The following is a 19,091-nucleotide window of genomic DNA, read 5'->3' as shown; positions in this document are numbered from 1 at the left end:
AGACCGATGAAAGAGGACAATGGAGGCTACGCGATATCAGATTGAGGCCTCAAACCTCAAGCCACAACGCCACTAGCAGGGCTGTGGGATGGATGTCACGTGTTTGAGGCCTCACAACGCCCGATGAACCTTCTGATAGGCTAGAGCTGCATGCATCACTCCACCCTGAACCAGAAAAGCCTGAACCAGAAAAGCAAATATGAACTTCCACAGCCTTGCACTATGAAATGTCCATTTTTTCATTATGAATAAGCGGACGAAGGCAAAGCTCTATTTGTCAGCTCTTGCTAGCTACCACTTTGATCTGTTGATACTTGTCGGGCTTGAAATCCGCTGACTGTGCTGCCCAATCCATGTCACACGCGAGCGGGGCTGTGAGCCTGAAATGGCACAAGTTGCACTGACAGCAACTCAATACTGTGCCCATGACTACCCTGAATCCTGTGACCTTGGATGACCAATTGATAATGCTATGAGCGACACCCTGGGAATGTTCGCGGTTTATCACTAGAAAAATCTACCAGCCAATCACCCAAACCCCCTAACCGCCTCCCTTAAGATATGATATTTCATTATATCTTTATTACAGAGATCGCGGCATAAACTGATGGGATTATAGGGCATTTCGATGCTGAACCCACTATAAAACCCAATTCAGGCACTGCGCACTCTACAAGGCCCTATATCTCCACGCTATATGCCCTAGAAACACGATATAAGGCATTTGCAATATTATAGATCTTTAAGGGTATTAGCGCTTGGACGCTAAGAATACAACTCTTATCAGGCTAACTGGGAAGTAAGCCTTTATAAATACAGGAAACAAATCTTAAAAAGGTGTGGCACTCTTTATTAAAGGCTTATAGCTTGTTTTTATAATAATAGCCCAGAAAATACAAGGGCTATAGTGGCTGAGTTTGCTATAAACGATATTATAATAGAGTTTTAATAATTAATATGTTATAATTTTATTACTTTATACTTCAATTTTTATATAATTACAAAATCTATTATATATTAATACTTTATAATATTTTGAATATTTTAATAGCTATATATTTATTTAAAATTAATAATATAGCTATAATAAATTATAAGATATTATTTTTATTATATTAATAAATTTCTAATTAAAAGTATTTACTTTTTATTTCCTTATTTGTAAAATATATCTAGTATTAATAAGTGGAATTTACTTAACTAATATAATATTATATTATATATTTTTATATATAAATTTATTAGTAATTTTCTTTTTTATAAAAGCAAATATTATAAAAAATATAATTATTAATTAATTTCTTTATTTTATTCTTTATTTTTATTACTTTTATTAAAAGCTTTTAGTGCTTTAATTTATATAAATATTATATATAAGTGCCTTTAAAGTAATTCATTTTATAATATAAGTATTAGAAATTTAAAATATATATAATTTAAGTTATTTAAGAAGTTTATTAATAAAAGAAGACTATTGCACAGCAACTGCAGGCTAGTTACTCACGTAACCACACATACTGTATTTAGCTCTGGCTATCTGTATTATACCTCTCTTAATCTATAATCTAATTATATTATAATACAACCGCATTTAATGCAATAAAGACTTAAATAAGCTCGAATTATAAGAATATAAACTAAATATTAATATATAAAAAGAATTTCGCAAGATATAATTATTTAATAATTATTATAATTATAAAAGCTTTAATTTTATTAATTTAATTTAATTATATTTTATTTACTAATTATTAACTAATTTAATATAAGATATAATTTAAAAGAATTATAAATTATAAAGCTTTAAATAAAGTTAATATTTTAAAAAAGCTTATAAAAAATAATTAATACTAGTATTTAAATATAATAGTTATTATTAAATAATTACTGGAAATTAATTTTTTTTAATTAAATTAATATTTTATTTACTTCTTTCTATTTCTTACTTCTTTTTATTTCCATTTAGCTTTAAATTTTATATCTTTAACAAATAGAGATCTTTATACTTTATTTTAAGCATGCTGCCATTGTCGGATGCCGTTCAGGAAGGATCGATTCAAGAGCTAATAAATTGAGCAAGATGAAGCTATTTACAAGAGGTCACAAGCGAGTGAAGCGTGCCAGCCGAGACGTGGAAACAAGCAGCCGCCGCAATCGTATTATCAGATAGCCAAGGCCAGCTCGCTGTCCGTTCGAATGACAATTCCATGAACAAAGCGGTGTTTGGCGTGTAATTATGCTTCAAATATGAGGGTAAAGTTAATGTAGATTGACATATCTAAAATACAAGACGTGCGGTTTAGCAGAGGGTATATAACCCTGCCTCTGTAAACGAGCTAACCTAATGAGGAGAATCACGTGTATAGCAGCTGGCATCCAAATCAATACTTAAAGCGCCATTGGAAAGAAAAACAGTGTGCCCCTGTCAACCCCTGCAACATCCCTGTTTTGCTCGCATAACATTCCTAAAACATGGGTATATGCCCAAAGGGGAAATGACAGGAGGCCAACTCTGATTAGAATACATAAGCACCCTCTCTGGGTAGACCCTAGAACGGGTGCTTATGCATTTGGGAGTTTGATTCCCTCCTAGGCCCCCTCCCCCGTACTTAGCAAGCTAATTTTTATAATTTTTATCATAAAGTAAGGCTTTCTTTTCGACTATTCTTTAGCCCCCGGCACGCATACTAAAGGCGGGCAAGAAGCACGTCCCTCTCTTGCCCCTTATAATCGCTTAAAAAAGTATATCCTCAGTATACGCGCACGCTCAGTATACGCACTCAAGGTATACGTATACGCTCCGCACGCCGTCTCGCGCCAAAGGCGCGTAACGCCGTGCCCCTGGCCCATTGAGGTCCTGGTATTAGTAGAGATAAACCCTAGAACTCCCAGAATTAGCACGATGGCTAGTTAAGGATTGATTCCCTCATTGGAATTCTGGTTTCGCTTCCACTCCCCTATTAATTTCTATTATCCATTGTCATCACAAGAATATTTTCGTTTCCCATGGCTCCCCCTGCCTTCTCTTTTCCTATAAATTGGTGACTTTCTTGGCTTCTCAGACCAATCTTCCTCCTCTCTCATCTCCCACATCACGAAACTCGAGTATAAAACACCTCTAACCAGTATCCAAACCAAAATACCATCAATGGAACAAATCGACCCCACAACGCTCGCCTGGCTACTTGATGCTGCCAAGGCGGAAGATTGTACGGCCGAAAAATTGGCTAAGACCGTCCCGGAAGTTATTTTTTTGGGGGGTCGAGGGGAACAGCCGTGGCGGGCCATTACAACCAAGGGTTGGCTTTCGCAGAAGGTTCCTATCTTCATTGATTTTCGGGAGGATAGAGGCGAGAGATGCGAAGGGTCGGAGATGAGAGATACAACGCCCAGTGCGAATCCAGCTTTGAAGTTATGGGGTCTCAAAATGAGACCAAAATTGGGATTGGATAGTGGAGAACGAGCGTGAAGGATGGGGTCATATGAAAGCGGTTGAAAAAGCTCTTCTCTGTCGAATGAGCTCAGCTTGATATATTATGTCTAATTATCCAGCTCAAGGGAAGATGAGGCAACAATTGATGTATTGTAACTACCTATTACCCTTCGAGGACCCTTTTGCCAAACCCACAATGTGATAGAGTGGTGACCAGTACTTTAAGAAACACTTCGGTCTTGCGAAGCCAACCGCAATCTATACAGCTCAAGTTCTGCTTTCATTTCTCGAAATCTCACATTCGACATAAAACTTCACAACAAAAAGATAGGAGGGCAAGGATGGCTATTTTGTTAAACTCGGGTCTCTCTCCCCACTTTCCATTCTTCGGATCTTCCCTCCAAATCTTTCACCGGATTATCATCATCCCGTGAAAAGCCACGGACGCGTCGGGTCCGGCCAAAACGGTTTCTTCTCCCTCCTCTCATTTTCCTTTACAGCATCGGCATTCCACCGGTGTTCGGGCACAAAGCGAAACGAGTTCCGTCCTAGCTGTTGCATGGCCCCGCCGTTGAGCTGTGCGTGCATTAGTTGCAAGACGTATGCAGTCGGCTGGGAACCTGCCACTTTGCTGGAGATGTCGACTAGCTCCTGAAACTCTTCTGGGGTAAATGAATCACCGGATTTTATGAGTTGAAGAAGATCGCGGTTCTGGGTTGACTTGGAATTGGACTCGTCTCTGTGGCTTGTTTTGGGACCGCCCATAGTGATGGTGGCTGGTAGAAGCTAGTTGTATTTGTGTAGTGATAATATGTTTAGTCTCAGTATAGGTGGGTTGTGGATGATGAGGCATTGACCAAGTTAGCTCGCTCTTTCGTTTTGGGATGAGGAACAAACAAGAACCTAGACTTGCAAAATAAAGGTTCATTAAATAGAATATAGCAATCTCATGGTATCCAGTGATATGATTCACAGCATGCCAGCAATGCGCATGGGCTCTACTGGCTGACTTTTCAGGTAGCTGAATAATAAATGTATTGTGCCATCTTCTCATTTTCTCGCAATGTTGTTATCATTCTCTTCATGTGAATCCCAAGTTGGGTTGCATTTGTAGACGTCTACGAGTTATTCAAGCGTCATGATGAAGAGGAATGATAGTTGTCCAGAAATAGAAAAGAAGTCTATCATGTCAGGTCACATATTGTAAAGAAGTGCACTTCACGAGAGCTAGAGTAAACCAACGATCTGTGTTTCTAAACCCCACCTCTCCTTCCCCGTTAATGCTTAAGAGGCAATCTCCCTTCCCTATAAGCATCCTCCACGCTAGCCCTATTATCCAGGTTTCTCGGATTAAACCTAAACAGATTCGGACCGAGCTGTATAATCGCGCCAGCAGCTACACTCGCCCTTACATGTTGATAATAATACGACTCAAGCGAGAAAGTATCATCAGCTTCCGGATAGCCAGCAGCTTTCAGCCTTGCCTGTTCTACACGGACAACCTCTGCCATTTCCTCAAGAGTGACAGGGATTCCTGTCTCCATAAGATACTCGAGCGTGTAGCGCTTAGTGGCACCCGAGTTGACCTCCTTGCCGTAGATTTTGTCGAGTCTGCTGGGTAGTGTGGATCGAGACATGGTGGTGGGCTGTTGGCTTGTTGTGATATATGTCCAATGGGCAATTTTCTGGCTTTCGTGATGAAGCTGTTGTTTCTTACTTTGAAAGTGTTTGTATTATAGGATATTTTGAAGACTGAAGTGAAGGAGAAATGGAGAGAAAGAGACAACAAGGGAACTTAAATAATTGTAAAATGAAATGCTGAATCACGATTGTGAGGGGAGGAACTTCTGATCGTCAGGATGATTCAACAAAGAACTAGAAAAGTCCAACGATTTCTATTTCATGTCCTGTCTCTCGTCAGCACCACACCCTCCCATTCCTTCCCCTATTCCACTAATTGAACATCCTAATAATTGTTCAGTGGATGCTCAGGAACAAAGCGATACAGCATTGGACCCAGCTGCTGGATGCGCCCGATCTGGACTTCATATTCCAGATACACCATCAGCTCATCGATGTGGAATTCTTGCCAATTTCCTCCGTCCTTGTTCTCCTCGACTACGGCTTCGACCAGCTGTTCCAGGTAACTTGTTCCCCGGTGGCTTTGAGTTGCTCTAGGGTCAGCTTCTTGCCTTCGCCAGTGCCGATTTTTTGTGCGACGCCGTTGGGCCGTTTGGGATATGGATCCATGGCGGTTGGAATGGTTATCAGCCGTTGCTATTGTTGTGAAGTAGGAGAGATATCTGAGCTTGAATTTAACTTCGTCGTCCAGGTATGTTGTTGTTTTGGACTTCGTGAGATTGCTCCTCTGTTTCTGGTATAGAAGGAAGGGAGGAGAAAATCGTGAGACTTGAGGGAGGAGGACATTTTTATAGCACGACTTGCAGTAATCTAAACTACGATAATGTGATGTCTGGCTTGGCTTGGTCACCGGCGCCTCGTATCTGACTTCCGTTGATTATTCACAGCAATGCCTTGAGAACAACTTCCTTACGAAGTAGCACAGCTCATCCTATGATTTAGTGAAGCCTTCACAATTATTCACTCGCCTGCTCATTATTTTCACAATAGATGTAAGAATGAGGCTTACAATATAATCAGCGTGTTGTACGGAGAGAAGCTCCTGAGTTGAAATGAAGTGCTGATGCATGAGAAGTCACACGCCAGAACTTTCTGCGCACCCCGCGGAATAAGCTGAAACGCAGGCCGCAGGACGCAACAGCGTGTGCCCGCTAAATGACCCTGCTCTCAAAGTTTGTACCCTTTCAATAAGATCAAAAACGGAAAGGTTTCGAAGCCAATACAACATCAAACCTCACTGAGCGCAAGTTTATAAACATTCCTTGCGAATTGATGAAGCGTTGTTCGATGGGGGAAAGAAAACAGCGGCTACGTTCGGACCATGAAACGCTGAAGCGAGGCCCGCTTAGCCTGGTTTTCAACCCCCTGGAAATGCCCCTCGTGTCCGGGACTTCACCCTTTTCTCATCTTAATATCCGGACCGATGGGTCGCAACATCGTGAGATCTTCTAATTTCCTTCTGTAGGTATCCTTCTCTTCTTTCATGTCGCGCTCGGTTTTGGTATCTGTTTGAGATACGTCCTCTCGTTTGTGCCTTGTTGTTTTTGCGTTTGCTTGCTGCGCCGCGTGCCTTGATCATGGTTCGAGTCATCCAACTCCTTGCCCTCGCGGCCCTGTCTTTTGCCCCGGTCAATGGCATCGAGCTGGATGTGAATAGCGTTGGTAAGGCTTCCTCTCTGCAATTGATGTCTATGCTGACATCTCCAGACTCCATCAAATCTGCAGCATCATCCCTCGCCAGCCAACTCGTAGGATACTACACCGCGAACTCGACCGGACGCGAGAATGGAACTCTCCCCTCTCCCTACTCCTGGTGGGAAGCAGGTGCTCTCTTTGATACTCTGATACAATACTCCCACCTGACCGGCGACACACAATACAATTCCCTCGTGTCCACCGGTCTCCTCAGTCAAGTCGGCAAAAACAGCGACTTCATGCCCGTGAACCAATCCGCAACAGAAGGAAACGACGGCCAAGCAACATGGGCACTGGCCGCGATGTCTGCCGCAGAAGCACAGTTCACGAATGGGACACAATGGCTTGCGCTGGCAGACACCGTGTTCAACATCTTGGTTCAGCGATGGGATTCCGCGACCTGTTCGGGAGGACTGAGATGGCAGATATATTCTTTTGCGCAGGGCTTCTATTACAAGAACAGTGCTTCGAATGGGCATTTCTTCCAATTGGCGTCGAGACTTGCGAGGTATACTGGGAATGCAACCTATTCGACGTGGGCGAACACGGCGTATGACTGGACGAAGAGTACGGGGTTTATTGACAGCAAGTTCAACGTGTATGACGGTGCGCCTATTGTTTCAAGCAATTGCACGGATGTCTCCAAGGTCCAGTATTCATACGTGGCTGGAACGTATATCACGGGCGTGGCACATATGTACAACATCACGAACGGGAACTCGAAGTGGAAAACGGAACTAGATGGGCTGCTGAACCAGACGCTGAGCGTGTTCTTCAGTAATAAGGCCGCGACGGAGGTGGCGTGCGAGAAGAGCGATGCGTGTACGGTGGACATGATGGCTATGAAAGGCTTGCTGGGCCACTGGCTTGCGGATGCGGTGCAGATGGCGCCGTATACTGCTAATACTGTCCTGCCACTGTTGACGAGCTCTGCCCAGGCTGCTGCGAACGCTTGTGATGGGACGGGCTGCTCGTTGTTTTGGGATGGGAAGCATATGGGGATTGATGGTAATGGGACTGGGGTGGTGGGACCGTCGATTGATGCGTTGAGCTTTGTGCAAGGCCTTTTGTGGCAGGAGGCTGGGCTGACGGGACTGCCTGCTACGGTTAATGGTACTGCTGTTGCCGCCAATTCGACCTCGACCGCATCTGGGGCGGTGGCTTCGTCTACTAAGAAGAGTGATGGGGTTGCGATGAGAGCAGGGATGGCTTTGTTGGTTAGTGTATTGGGGTCGATGATGTGGTTTGTGCTGTGAGTATGGATGTATCGATGCCGTCGTTGTAATGTGACCTGGGGGAAAAGTTGTTCCCATTTCTTATCGTACATAGAAGGACGGTAGTGCCGAAGATACCCCGTTTGGAATTCATTTCAAGTTTCTGCCACTTGCCTGTCTCTGACTAAGAAATGTTTTCAAGCCTCACTCCTGAGCTTGGTCTGAGTATAAGTTGATCTGGGGCAAACGAGTGACAGGATTTGTGTTTTCTCGAAAGTTATTGCCTGTTATTCTAGGGGTTTCCTCTTTCTGAGTTTCTTTACTGACCTCTGAGCTCTTCTCCCCATGAGAATCTGAATCAGAAGCGCCAAGTTACCCATTAATTCTCCCGAAACCAACGCTCATGCTCTTTGTCACCATTCATAATGCTCTTATTGCCGGCTCAAAGACACGTCTTGGCAATCGTAGCAGGGAAAACAGCCTTGGTTGGATCAGCAATGCGCATCTCTTGCTTGAAGAGCTTTTCGCCCCTTGCTACCTCCCGAAGAACCTCACCAATGACCCAATCAACATCCTCTCTCGAACCCATAAACTTGAACAGGTAGTCTCCCGGACCACTGTAAACATTTGGAAAGAGGGAACATTTGAGGCTTGGCGATTGAGTGTGATGCTCACGACGAGTATCAAACTCACGAACCTTCCACCAAACCATCCGATGCTGGCCTACTCCAGGGAGGTTGATCGCGAGGATCTCAAAATGTTGGTCAACTGGGATGGCTTGTGAGCGGCGAGCCAATTGGATGGTCGGTTTCTTGTCTCCTTTCCATACAATGGCCCCCGTGTCAAAGGGAGCCAAAGCGGTGGTGGATTGGTACTCGGTGTAAGCATCCGTGGCCAACCTAGTATTGCCTACAAGGGGATAGTGTGGAGCAGCGGCCGTGTAGTTCTTGAAGCCAGCACAGGCGTCGAAGTCTTGGATATCGTGGTCGAATGGCCCCGCTTCCTTCATGAACACAATGACTTCGTTCAAAGCAGGACATCCCGGGAAAACTTTCTCTGTGCTTCCCGCCAGAGCGAATCCATGCAGAACTTGCAGCTGGCGTGTAAGTAGGTCGATCTGCGGTCCGAGAGTTGGCTGGAGGATAGAAGGGACATCATCTCCATGGCTGCAGGGACAAGGGTAAAAATTACCACTGGTGCTCGAATCGCGAACGTCGACTGCGACTCGATGAATCTCAATCCCAGTTTGCAAAACGGAGATCATTATTCCAAGGCAAACATGGTCGCCGAAGTACACGATATCTGCAAGTGGGTTGAACCACATGGGATTTGTCCACACTTTGCGCGCGTAAGGATGCGGCGAGGGACCTTCAGGGCGATAGCCGTTGAAGTTGACGAGCTTATAGACGGTCTTCGCTTCGGAGTGAGCTTCTTTGGATACGTAGAATAGGGCCGGTGCTGGGTGGCGAGAGCTGAACGTAAGGCCAAATCCAGAGTGTATGTTCAGATTTCTGCCTGGAGAGATGGTGAGGGGTGTTGTGAAGTATTTCTCTGACTCTATCTCGATCAGGCGGGTAACCATGCATGATGTCGTCCAGATGAGACGTCGTATTTCCAAGGGAAATTCGCTGAAGCAGGTGAATTCGGTCAGAGGCTCGGTTTCCGAGGTGGTTATGATGAATTCGAGATTTAAGTCGAGAATGGCAGAAGGAAGTATGTCACCACAGATCCTAAGGAGATCAGTCAATAACAAAGATGACGTGGTAATCGACGGGGGGCATACTCGGGTGATCCGGGATGGAGATGCAGATATTGAACACCACATCCAGGGTGAGTGCAAGGAATTCTCGAGCGCTGACGACGGCTGAAACTGCAGCTCATTTCAGACTCCATCTCGTTGCTGTGTTTGTGGGAGGACGATCGTGGGTGCTGTTCACTCGTTCTCTACACTAAGGTTGGTGGAAGATGTTTGCGGAAGGAACAGTTTGGTTTCCGACAAGACGCCTTCAGAATAGATATTCCACAGCCGAACTTCGAAGAGGAGAGCCTTGACTCGAAAAGTCAAGGTGCGTCTTTGTATTTCTTACCAAAAATTATATTCAACAATTCAAGGGTGAACCGCTGACTAGTTGCGGGATGCGACGCGAACTTTGTTCTTATGCACTCGAAGAATAATTTCATTTCAAAGGCTCCATGCCCCCTTCCTATCATTGAGTCCACCCGCAATTCAACCCGTCTTCAAGAGCTATTTTGCAAAAAGATTGTACTTCTCACATCTGGCTTGACCTTCTCCAAAGCACCAAAGATCTCTTCCCAAACTTTTCCTCGGACTGCCACGCCCTCTTCTCTTCTGACAAAATAACCTAGTCTGCGGAAGTTCGTCTCCGATTTCTGCCAACATCTCCTCTCAACTTACTTATATACCCTCTGGTGATTCAAATATTTCCCATGGCTCTCCTTCCTCCTGCGCGCAGCATCCACATAGCATAAACTCGGTGTTACGTCAGCAGCCGCTAGGGAAGGACTACTTAGCTAGCTGCCTCCCATAGAGAATACATCATCTTTCTGCCCCCTACTCTGGCCTTTGCCATCGTTGGAGACCCCCCGGGGTGTCCATCCCGTAACACTCGGCTTCTCCGGCGTCCTCGCAAGGAAATACTGCAGCAATCGCAATGCTAAAGGTAACTGTTCATCAACCCCCATCCCAGTCTTCACGAACCCAGGGTGACATAATTCACAATCGCTTGTGGGTTACCATCAATTACTGGTGTCAAGTTCGCCGACTTGATAACAATATATGCATCAAATAGCCTGCTTACACGACAGCGATCGAACTCCTTCTCTGCGAAACTGGCTTCCGTATGCATGACGCTCAAGATCTTCTCTAATTTGCGCTCAGGGAACAAGGCTTGTAAGTGTGCATCGCTGCTCACGATTACAAGATGCGGCGGAGGATTTCGTGGGTTCGCTTGGCTTGTATTGGTGAGGTGAGAGAATAATACCTAGACAACTGAGAAGAACGGTGGACAGCAAATTGACTTGTAGGGATTTCGCCCATCCATCGGCGCTTTTATATCTCAACGAACTGAAATGGGCAACTCGAAATTCTCTAATCCGTTTCGTGTATTTTTGCTAGTGACAAATCCTGTCATTGTTTACACTTCAAAAAACGACGGCTGCACCACTCTAAGCAAGACAAACTTTCTCCGTGCCGATACTCCCGAGTCCCGTCTAAGGGGAGTTGGTAAGCTCCGCCCGAGTGCAGACCCGTAGTTCAAAATCTGTTCGTAAGTTGATCACTAGTTCACGCAAAAGGGGGCCGCAAAATGTACCCTTAATTAAATAAGCTTTTGACTCATCATGGCCCCTGAGCCCCTATATTTTTTTTTGCCGAATCGCGGGGTCAGCGGTCGAGATTCGGCGTTAACCCGGGATGACGTTTTCAGGTTCCGCGAATGGAGATTATCCGCGGACTGGATGACCGTGACGTGACTATTTATCAACACTCTCTTCCTTCCTTCCTTCCTCCCTCCTGCCACAAACACCAATCTTCAATTTTCTCTGACAAATTGACCCTTCTCCCCCAAATCAACGAATACAACCTGCACAATGGCAGACAAGTCCAAGATCGCAGTTCTCGACGTGAGTATCCTCTCTGCTGCCCCTCAATTACCCCGCATTCGCTCTCCTTGACCTCGACATCTTCAATTGAAGACCTCGCGCTGACGAAAGACTATACTAGACCTCCCTCATCGACCGCCTCCCCGTCTCCTCCAAAACCCTCTTCGACGCCAAAGCAGCCAAATCCCTAACCTTCGAATCGATCGCCCAACAACTCGGCCGCAGCGAGGTCGCAGTCGCAGCCCTCTTCTACGGCCAAGCGCAGGCCTCGCCCGAAGACGTCACCAAGCTCTCCTCGATCCTCGGCGTCCCCGAAGCAACGCTCGCAGAGCAACTGCTGGGCTTCCCGGACCGCGGGCGAGCGGGCCCCATGCCCCCGGTCGAGCCGCTGATCTACCGCCTGTACGAGATTGTGCAGAATTACGGGTATGCGTACAAGGCGGTGCTGAACGAGAAGTTTGGCGATGGGATCATGAGCGCGATTGCCTTCTCGACGAAGGTGGAGAAGGAGGTGGATGAGGCTGGGACTACCTGGGCGGTTATCACGCTGAGGGGGAAGTGGTGAGTTTTCTCTTTCTCTGGTGTGTGCGAGACGGGAGTCGTGCTGACGTGTGATGCGACAGGCTTCCGTTCACGAGATTCTAGATGCATATATGGGTACGGGTATGGGATTGGGATGGGACGGGATGGGAAGGATTGGCATCAAATTGGAGGTGAATATGGAATACGGAATTAAAAATCGTTACTTGGTGGATACATTGGTCTGGCTGCATATTAATCAAGAAGAGCGAGCTGAAATTCTAGCATCACGTTCGCTCTGGTCAATTCTCTTATTGTCGTAATGTCCTTTGGGTTTCTTCGTCTCTCGCAGCATGGGAGAAGTATCAGCAGGCAAATGCTTGCTCTTCCTCTTCTCTTCAACCAAGTTCACCATTTTAATCAATTCAAATTGCCAAAAGCTCGATGCTGTTGTTTGTCTCACGGCCCAAATATTCTGCCGTATCTTGAATTGAGTGGGATATTTTGCCTCGAATGAGGAGCCTTTTGCCGGCTGGGATATCGTTCCCCGCGTTCTCAAATTCTGAGGCTGTGGGTTCCAAGCTGAGGGAATGAAGCTTTTTCATCTCGTTCCATCGAAAGATCAGTTGCCGCAAAGGCTTCTTGAAATTGTCCCTAAATGGGCTGCGCTGAAGAAAGGACAGTATAAAATAAATTCTTGTTGTTGTTCTGTCAAGAAGGTGCCTCGAAAGTCGAAAGAAAGAGGAGCACAAAAAACCTAGCCTCACTGTATCATCTCGAAAGAATTCGTCGCACGAAATACACCGCCATGTCCCGCCAAGCTTACGAGGTAACCAACAGAACAACTCAGTCTCCATGTGCTCTTGCGATGGGTGAAGACTAGTACTTCAGGAGAAAGGGGTCGCAGCATTCGCGCTCACTAGTCGCGAGCTGAGCGTAGCCAAGACGGGGGGCTGGCTGCTGTGGCGTTCCGGCCGGAGCAAGCGCGGCGATGGGAGCTGAACTGTGGAGAGCTCCCTGCACGTCGGTCTTCTAGAAGGAGCAGCTGACGCTTCTAGAAGACGGCCGGCTGTTTCAGAGCAACGGGTGCGGACACGGCTGAGGCTTCCACGGGTGATAGGGGGATTTACGCGGATGGGAGTGGGGAGGGGGAAAGGGGGTAGCGAAGCATGACTTGCTTGACACTATCTGGCAGGAGTGAATATTACCGCACAGAACACATGCAGTAGGAGAACAGGAACAGGACATGACAGATGTTATTATATTCGAAAACGACCTCCAGCAGCCGGAACGCTGAGATGACACCAGTATGCAATCATATGTTTCTGAGGAAAGGTTCGCTAGACGCGCCTCCAGCGCCGATTGTGCTCCTTTGCTTGATGTGTTGCCTAGGCCTGCTGCGTGTGCTGCTAAACGTCGTAACTCCAACAGCGAAAGATCCAGAGCGTATGTACAATATGGTACACGCTTTTCAAAGTCTTGTGACTTCCCTTGCCAGGGCCAGTTCCCAATGTAATATCCTTCCTTCCTGCTACCCATATTAAATCCATCGAAAGTCGTGCCCACGCGTAATTCATCTCTCATGCCTCCTCATCACCACCACATATCCTTAACCCTCGCCCGCTCATCCGGATCCCCATCTCTCGCGCCCCTCGTCCCACACCGCAACCTCGCCTCCCTCCTCTGCATATCGAACAGAATCTCCTTAACCATGACCCTCCTCTCCTCACCCACCGTTTCCATCGCCGCCTTGCCCCAAGGCCCCTCATACCTACTCAGTCCCTCCTCCTCGATCTCCACAATCCACTGCGCGACCCTCCCGCTCAAAATACTATCCCACATGCCCTCTCTCCTCGGACTGCTCAACAACAAACGAATCGCTTCCCGTCTGAGTTTCCGATCCCGGCACTTCGTCGCAACCACGAATAATGGCGGCACGATACCGAGATCCATCGCGAAAGAGGCTTTGATATGCAGGAACCCATCCTCTTCCCGATAGCCTGGATGGTGTAACGCCAGGCCCGGGAAGTGAGGACGGTTCATCGGTCGACCGTCCGCTTTATGCCGACATGCGTTCACATCGCCACACCTCTCCTGCGCAAGTAACAACTCCTCGTCCACAACAACCTCTTTCGCCAACTCAACAATCTCCTTGAACAGGGGGACGAAGTTATCGAAATCCATCTCCGTCTTGCTGAAGCCCATGATGAAGAGGATGGTGGTCATGAGGTGGATCATCCTCAGGACGTCGCGGCCGGCCCGCTCTGTGTTTGAGACGTTGGCGTGGCGGCGCGATTCGAGGAGAGGGTCGAAGGCCTTCTCCCATTGGGAAAGCTGCATTTTGAAGCCGTGGCCGGAGGATTGGACGGATTTGGGGAGGATGTTGTTCGGCCCTGGGTGGAAGGAGGAGAGGAGCTCGTTGAAGCGCATTATACGTTCACAGAGGGAGTCTAAGGCCTGCCGCGCTTCTTGGGAGGTGGCGAACTTTAGAGGGATGTGTGCGTCCATTGACGCTGTAGAGGCGGCGTCTGAAGGAGAGGATGGGGAGGTTGGGGAGGAGGGATCCCCACGCTGGGGAGAGAGCCGGATTACGTAGGGGTGCGGGAAGTGGAAGGCCATGTCGTAGGACTTGGCTTGGATGGCTAGACGTGTGAACATTTGCACCAGCTCTTCTTCGACTATGTCGTCTTTGCGGCGGGTGAGAGGTTGTCCTGATTCCTGCCGTCGCTCTTCGAGGAGGCCGAGGCCGCTTTGGATTTGAAAGATCGCGGCTTTGTGGTCCCCGGTGAAGGATTGGAAGCAGGTGAAGAGCACGATTGATATCAGGATCGTCCGTTGCGAGCGCGTTTCTTGGTTCTCCAGACTCTCTCGTAATCGCGTGAGAGCTTTCCCATATTGCTGTAATGCGAAATTGTAATGATTTGTTGCTGTGTCGAAGGAATTGTTGTCTGGTGAGCCCGGTGGTGATTCCGAGGCCTTCTCTAAGGTCTTGTATAGAGCTCCCAATGCGACCACTGCGTGCCGTATTGAGGCTTCGGAGTGACTTTCTTGTAATACACTTCTCGTCCAGAACTCAGAGTCGAAGAACCCTGATAGCTCGCTGGCCGTGTGTTTCTGGAACACCTGGAAATACTGCCCCTCTTGCGCATTGAACGCCAACCCGCCGGGTTTATATGAAGCCGGGGAGAGGATCCTCACGGTCGGGATTCGAGGGTTTGCTGGTACACTTCGCAGAGGATGCCTCCTAGCCAGCTCTGCCGAGTTTGGCGGCGAGGATGAGGAGGATGAGGAAGTCGATATTATGGTGGCAGTCGAGGAGCCCGGCCGTGGTGCAATTGGAATCGCAGCCTCCACCGTCCTCTTATATGCTGGGTATCCATCGCAGTGCCTGCCCGATCGCACACATTTATTGCACTGCGGCCTGGTCTCGTCGCATTTGACTCTGCGATTCCTGTGCCCCAGGGCGTAAGTAGACGCGCGGGAGACCTCCAGAGTGGGGAAGGAGTCTACTCACTTGCAATTGTTGCAGCCAGTCTTGACCTTGGGCTTACTGGCCCTCCGCTGCCTCGCGGGCTTCACTTTCGCGGCGCTGCCAGCAGATTCCATCGCGTAGTATTGTGCCGTCTCTTTGCATAGGCATTTCTCGGCGGCGGTCGCACTGTCGTCCTTGCAATCCAAGCTATTTCGCGTGTTTTGCTCTGTTCTGCTCTGTTCTGTTCTGTTGCGTTTCGTGTCTCGAGCTGTGCGGGATCTGTAAGCTTAGCACGGTGTGGTTGAGATCAGACGAAAACGAGCGTCAGTGAGCAGACATCGTCGGTGCCACGATCACGATGGGGGTGCCCGATGAGGAGAAGTGAGACGCGGCAGTCAGCATGTTACACAGACATCCTCAAGTAATCATGCGAAGATCTGAACCCTGGGTGAGGTGTGTCTCGGTCGACTGCGCAGAGATCCCCGCGCCGGCCCTTGAAAGGGAGGACGGGTAACTGACCCTGGCTTTCCGTGTCGGCGACCTCCAGCTCACTGCTCACTGCTCGCTGCTCATGCTCATGCTCATTCTCGATGCTCACTGCTCACATCGTAACAAGCGCCGTGCCATTGCCGATGCCTGACATCGTTGCGAGATGAAAGCTTTTACGTACATGTGCGTGTATTCCCCTGGGGAGATCAACTCCGTGCAGCAGATGGCGCCACCCCAACAAGACTCGGCGATTGCCTTCGGGGCACTAAATCGAAAGTTACACAAGACACAAAGAGGCACCGAATCTCATGCAGCCAGCTGCAATGGGCGGAAGAGGCACAAGTGGAACAAACGTCGCTGCAACTGTCGAGACAATGAGTTCACAAGAGTGAAGTGTGTCCCAGGAGGGCGGGGCCAGCATTTAAGGCTTGACTGCGTACTCGGTCGTGCGCCCATCCCCATCAAAAAATATATTGCGCTCCCGGCATGACCACAGCCCTGATGGCTTGCAGCTCACCCTCGCGCGTCATCTGGGCGGGAAGGATCGATAAACGAATGGGAGCCGCGATAGTGGCAAAGGGGGGGGAGGCTGCTGCAATTATCACAGGGCTGAAATCCCGCTGAAGCCTGGAAGCACGTAGGGCTGACCGTGCCCCTGAGCTCCAATCCCAGTGCTCGACTTGCCCTTCTGCATGTTGGCCAATGGCTACGCTGCTTTGATGCTGCAGAGAGAGGTTCTCTTGCAACCCCATTCGCGACCTTGAGTGCGGGTGCGGAAGTCTGGGAGGGAGGGAAGCCACTCCTGCACTGAGAAGTCGGTGTGAAGCAAGAGTTCTGTGCGAGATGGCCAACCAGGGAGGTTTTGAGAGCCCCCACGTTTCTGTTTGTTGGTGAGAGAGTGCAGGGTATTCGCACAAAAGCCACAATAGCAGCAACACAGAGTCCTGTCTCGTCACAGGTCGACCCTTTTCCCATGACTGGCGCCAGAAGCATTCCAGAATGTTTCCACAGGCCGTCTTGACTTTTTCCATGGCAAGGCCGAGAGGTGCTGAACTGTGAGTGGTGTCGAGACGAGCATTGTGGCTGCGTGGCTGGGGCTGTGGCTCGAGGCTGAACGAAACCTCAAGGCAGAAGTCTCCCGGCGTTTCAGAAGTCTCCTTCCTCTTTGCACTTCAATTTCTTCTCATTCAAGGTCAACTTCCATTCAGCCGCGGCCGAATTCAGTGCATGTTGGCAGTAATAACTATCTACTGAAGACATGACGGCATACACTATCACGTGGGGGTCTTAAATCTAGTCCTGGGGCCAACATATGCTAAACAAATTTGGATTCTTACAAGGTATCGAGTAAAGTTGTCTTGAAGTAATTTTAAGGGAAATTTTCTTTCCATGTCACGCTTTCCATGACAGTCAGGTCACAGCACAGCGATTTCTAACATTTAGCAAGCACGTGCCCCAAGGCTAAATGGAAGGCACTTTAAGTTCTCCTGCGCTTCTTCAAATTCTTGTTCTACTTCCCTCCGCCTCCTCCCCTCCTTCCAATCACTTGTTGCGGGTCAAAATGTTGTTTCCAAGACGGAGTCCTTCAATCATAAAGCGAAGTATAGCTCTTCGACCGGCCTTGGCCCTCCTGCCCCTCCTTTCCTTCAGTAAGAAGCCACACCCAAATCACGCCTGCTTTACTAAACCCAGATACAGATCATGTTCACGCACTGGATTGTTCTCTGGGAACATATTTAATGTCCAATCAGCAAGATGCTACTAGCCTCGGCCAATGCGTAAATGATGGGTTCTTCCACAACGTGACCATTGCTCCCTCAGCAACAGGAGACATCAGCTCCATCAACCTTGGAGAAGCCAGTTGGTATATAATTGCAGAGAACAGCCCCCTGCCTGCGGGTCCGGACTTCAAATCAGATGGACGAGTCGACAGAATATTGCACCGAAACCTCAGCGCCTTCCTAACCCTTTCTACACCAGATATGAAGGACTTGGTATTCCTAATTGAACTCGACCTTAACCTCAAAGATCTCTCCTCATTGGAAATAATTACTATGAGCCAGTCGTATCGTATGCAAGGAAACACTCCTTCAGCTAATACAGATGGAAAGAAATCGCCATCACGGGGAATCCGTTGCTCAACTTGGGCGGGGGCCTTGGCTGAGCTGGAGCTGGAGCTGGCCGAGTGCCAATGTAAGTACCATGATCCTCGACTGGCCGTTCGGTAATGCTTTCTTGTAAGTCTGATCCCGACTCCGTGTTGTGAGGTTTGTAATAGCCGAGAAGTGGCTTTAGTTAACCACTTGTTAATAGTACGAAGATATTATATACTCAGAGGGCTTAGTAAAAGTTCGTTGTACTATCTACTCTACCGGTTTTATTTGAGAACTATTTTTTTGTTTTATAATTATTTAGCTATTAGTGGCATTATATAAACATACTACTATAAATCGTTTTACCTCTAATAATCGTGCGTACTTTTCTTATCTGCTAGGGAATCACGTACGCTAAGGGAATCTCGCTTAGCCTTACTCAGATAGCAACTTCTCGCTAGACAGAATTCATCAAGCTTCACAACACACTCAAGATTCCAGCATGCCCAGCATTATCCTAATAATATCTCGGCATTACAAGGACTTTCTTCCCTATATATTCTGTCAGGTCTATTGCAAATGAAAGGACTTCGTTAGCAAATGCTCCTTTATTATTATCCACTTTGATAATACTAATTGCTAGCACTTTTGGGTTTGGATTATTGGCAGGAATAAGTAATCGAATATAACTCCGTAGTAGTCAATATAGCTAAAGTAATAAGTAATAGTTAGCTAACAAGAAGAGCATGTAATACTATAAACAATGCCTCCTTAGTTTAGTAGTCTTTTTCCTTTTATTACCTATACCAAATACTCATCTCACACGACTAGAATATTACCCTCCTTACTATATAGTGCCCGATCTATAAGTCTTGTGAGCTCTAACCTTCCTGGCTACGGAAAATCCACAATCT

At 47.5% G+C, this 19,091-nt stretch overlaps 5 protein-coding genes across 5 annotated transcripts; 3 read left to right on the top strand and 2 right to left on the bottom strand.

Moving 5' to 3' along the window:
- Positions 1-6,651: 6,651 nt before the first annotated feature.
- K444DRAFT_531019 (glycoside hydrolase family 76 protein) lies at positions 6,652-8,025 on the top strand (the record flags this gene model as incomplete). The annotated part of the gene is made up of 2 exons (XM_024874948.1): positions 6,652-6,736; positions 6,782-8,025. 2 exons carry the CDS (start codon positions 6,652-6,654, stop codon positions 8,023-8,025), a joined length of 1,329 nt encoding a protein of 442 aa, XP_024735477.1.
- Positions 8,026-8,425: 400 nt separating this feature from the next.
- On the bottom strand, positions 8,426-9,876 carry K444DRAFT_630288 (uncharacterized protein; the record flags this gene model as incomplete). The annotated part of the gene is made up of 2 exons (XM_024883185.1): positions 8,426-9,713; positions 9,767-9,876. 2 exons carry the CDS (start codon positions 9,874-9,876, stop codon positions 8,426-8,428), a joined length of 1,398 nt encoding a protein of 465 aa, XP_024735476.1.
- A 1,680-nt stretch (positions 9,877-11,556) lies between these two features.
- On the top strand, positions 11,557-12,565 carry K444DRAFT_562408 (cyanate hydratase). The gene is made up of 3 exons (XM_024876985.1): positions 11,557-11,625; positions 11,726-12,165; positions 12,228-12,565. Exons 1-3 carry the CDS (start codon positions 11,593-11,595, stop codon positions 12,247-12,249), a joined length of 495 nt encoding a protein of 164 aa, XP_024735475.1. The 5' UTR covers positions 11,557-11,592; the 3' UTR covers positions 12,250-12,565.
- A 1,151-nt stretch (positions 12,566-13,716) lies between these two features.
- On the bottom strand, positions 13,717-15,729 carry K444DRAFT_531619 (uncharacterized protein; the record flags this gene model as incomplete). Its single annotated transcript, XM_024875003.1, has 2 exons — positions 13,717-15,574; positions 15,638-15,729. 2 exons carry the CDS (start codon positions 15,727-15,729, stop codon positions 13,717-13,719), a joined length of 1,950 nt encoding a protein of 649 aa, XP_024735474.1.
- A 1,719-nt stretch (positions 15,730-17,448) lies between these two features.
- K444DRAFT_413145 (uncharacterized protein) lies at positions 17,449-18,612 on the top strand. The gene is made up of 3 exons (XM_024872627.1): positions 17,449-17,733; positions 17,783-18,321; positions 18,398-18,612. Exons 1-2 carry the CDS (start codon positions 17,550-17,552, stop codon positions 18,310-18,312), a joined length of 714 nt encoding a protein of 237 aa, XP_024735473.1. The 5' UTR covers positions 17,449-17,549; the 3' UTR covers positions 18,313-18,321; positions 18,398-18,612.
- Positions 18,613-19,091: the final 479 nt, after the last annotated feature.

Source organism: Hyaloscypha bicolor, assembly GCF_002865645.1.
Source record: "Hyaloscypha bicolor E unplaced genomic scaffold K444scaffold_87, whole genome shotgun sequence".
NCBI lineage: Eukaryota > Fungi > Ascomycota > Leotiomycetes > Helotiales > Hyaloscyphaceae > Hyaloscypha > Hyaloscypha bicolor.
The sequence above is the reverse complement of the archived record's forward strand: the minus strand, read 5'-3'. Positions and strand labels throughout refer to the sequence as shown.

Bases quoted from the DNA above. Each gene is read 5' to 3' on its own strand.
- K444DRAFT_562408 (XM_024876985.1), top strand. From the start codon at position 11,593: ATGGCAGACAAGTCCAAGATCGCAGTTCTCGAC. The intron at 11,626-11,725 runs GTGAGTATCCTC...AGACTATACTAG, and splicing joins CCAAGATCGCAGTTCTCGAC to ACCTCCCTCATCGACCGCCT. The intron at 12,166-12,227 runs GTGAGTTTTCTC...GTGATGCGACAG, and splicing joins ATCACGCTGAGGGGGAAGTG to GCTTCCGTTCACGAGATTCT.
- K444DRAFT_413145 (XM_024872627.1), top strand. From the start codon at position 17,550: ATGGAAGGCACTTTAAGTTCTCCTGCGCTTCTTCAAATTCTTGTTCTA. The intron at 17,734-17,782 runs GTAAGAAGCCAC...ACCCAGATACAG, and splicing joins CCTGCCCCTCCTTTCCTTCA to ATCATGTTCACGCACTGGAT.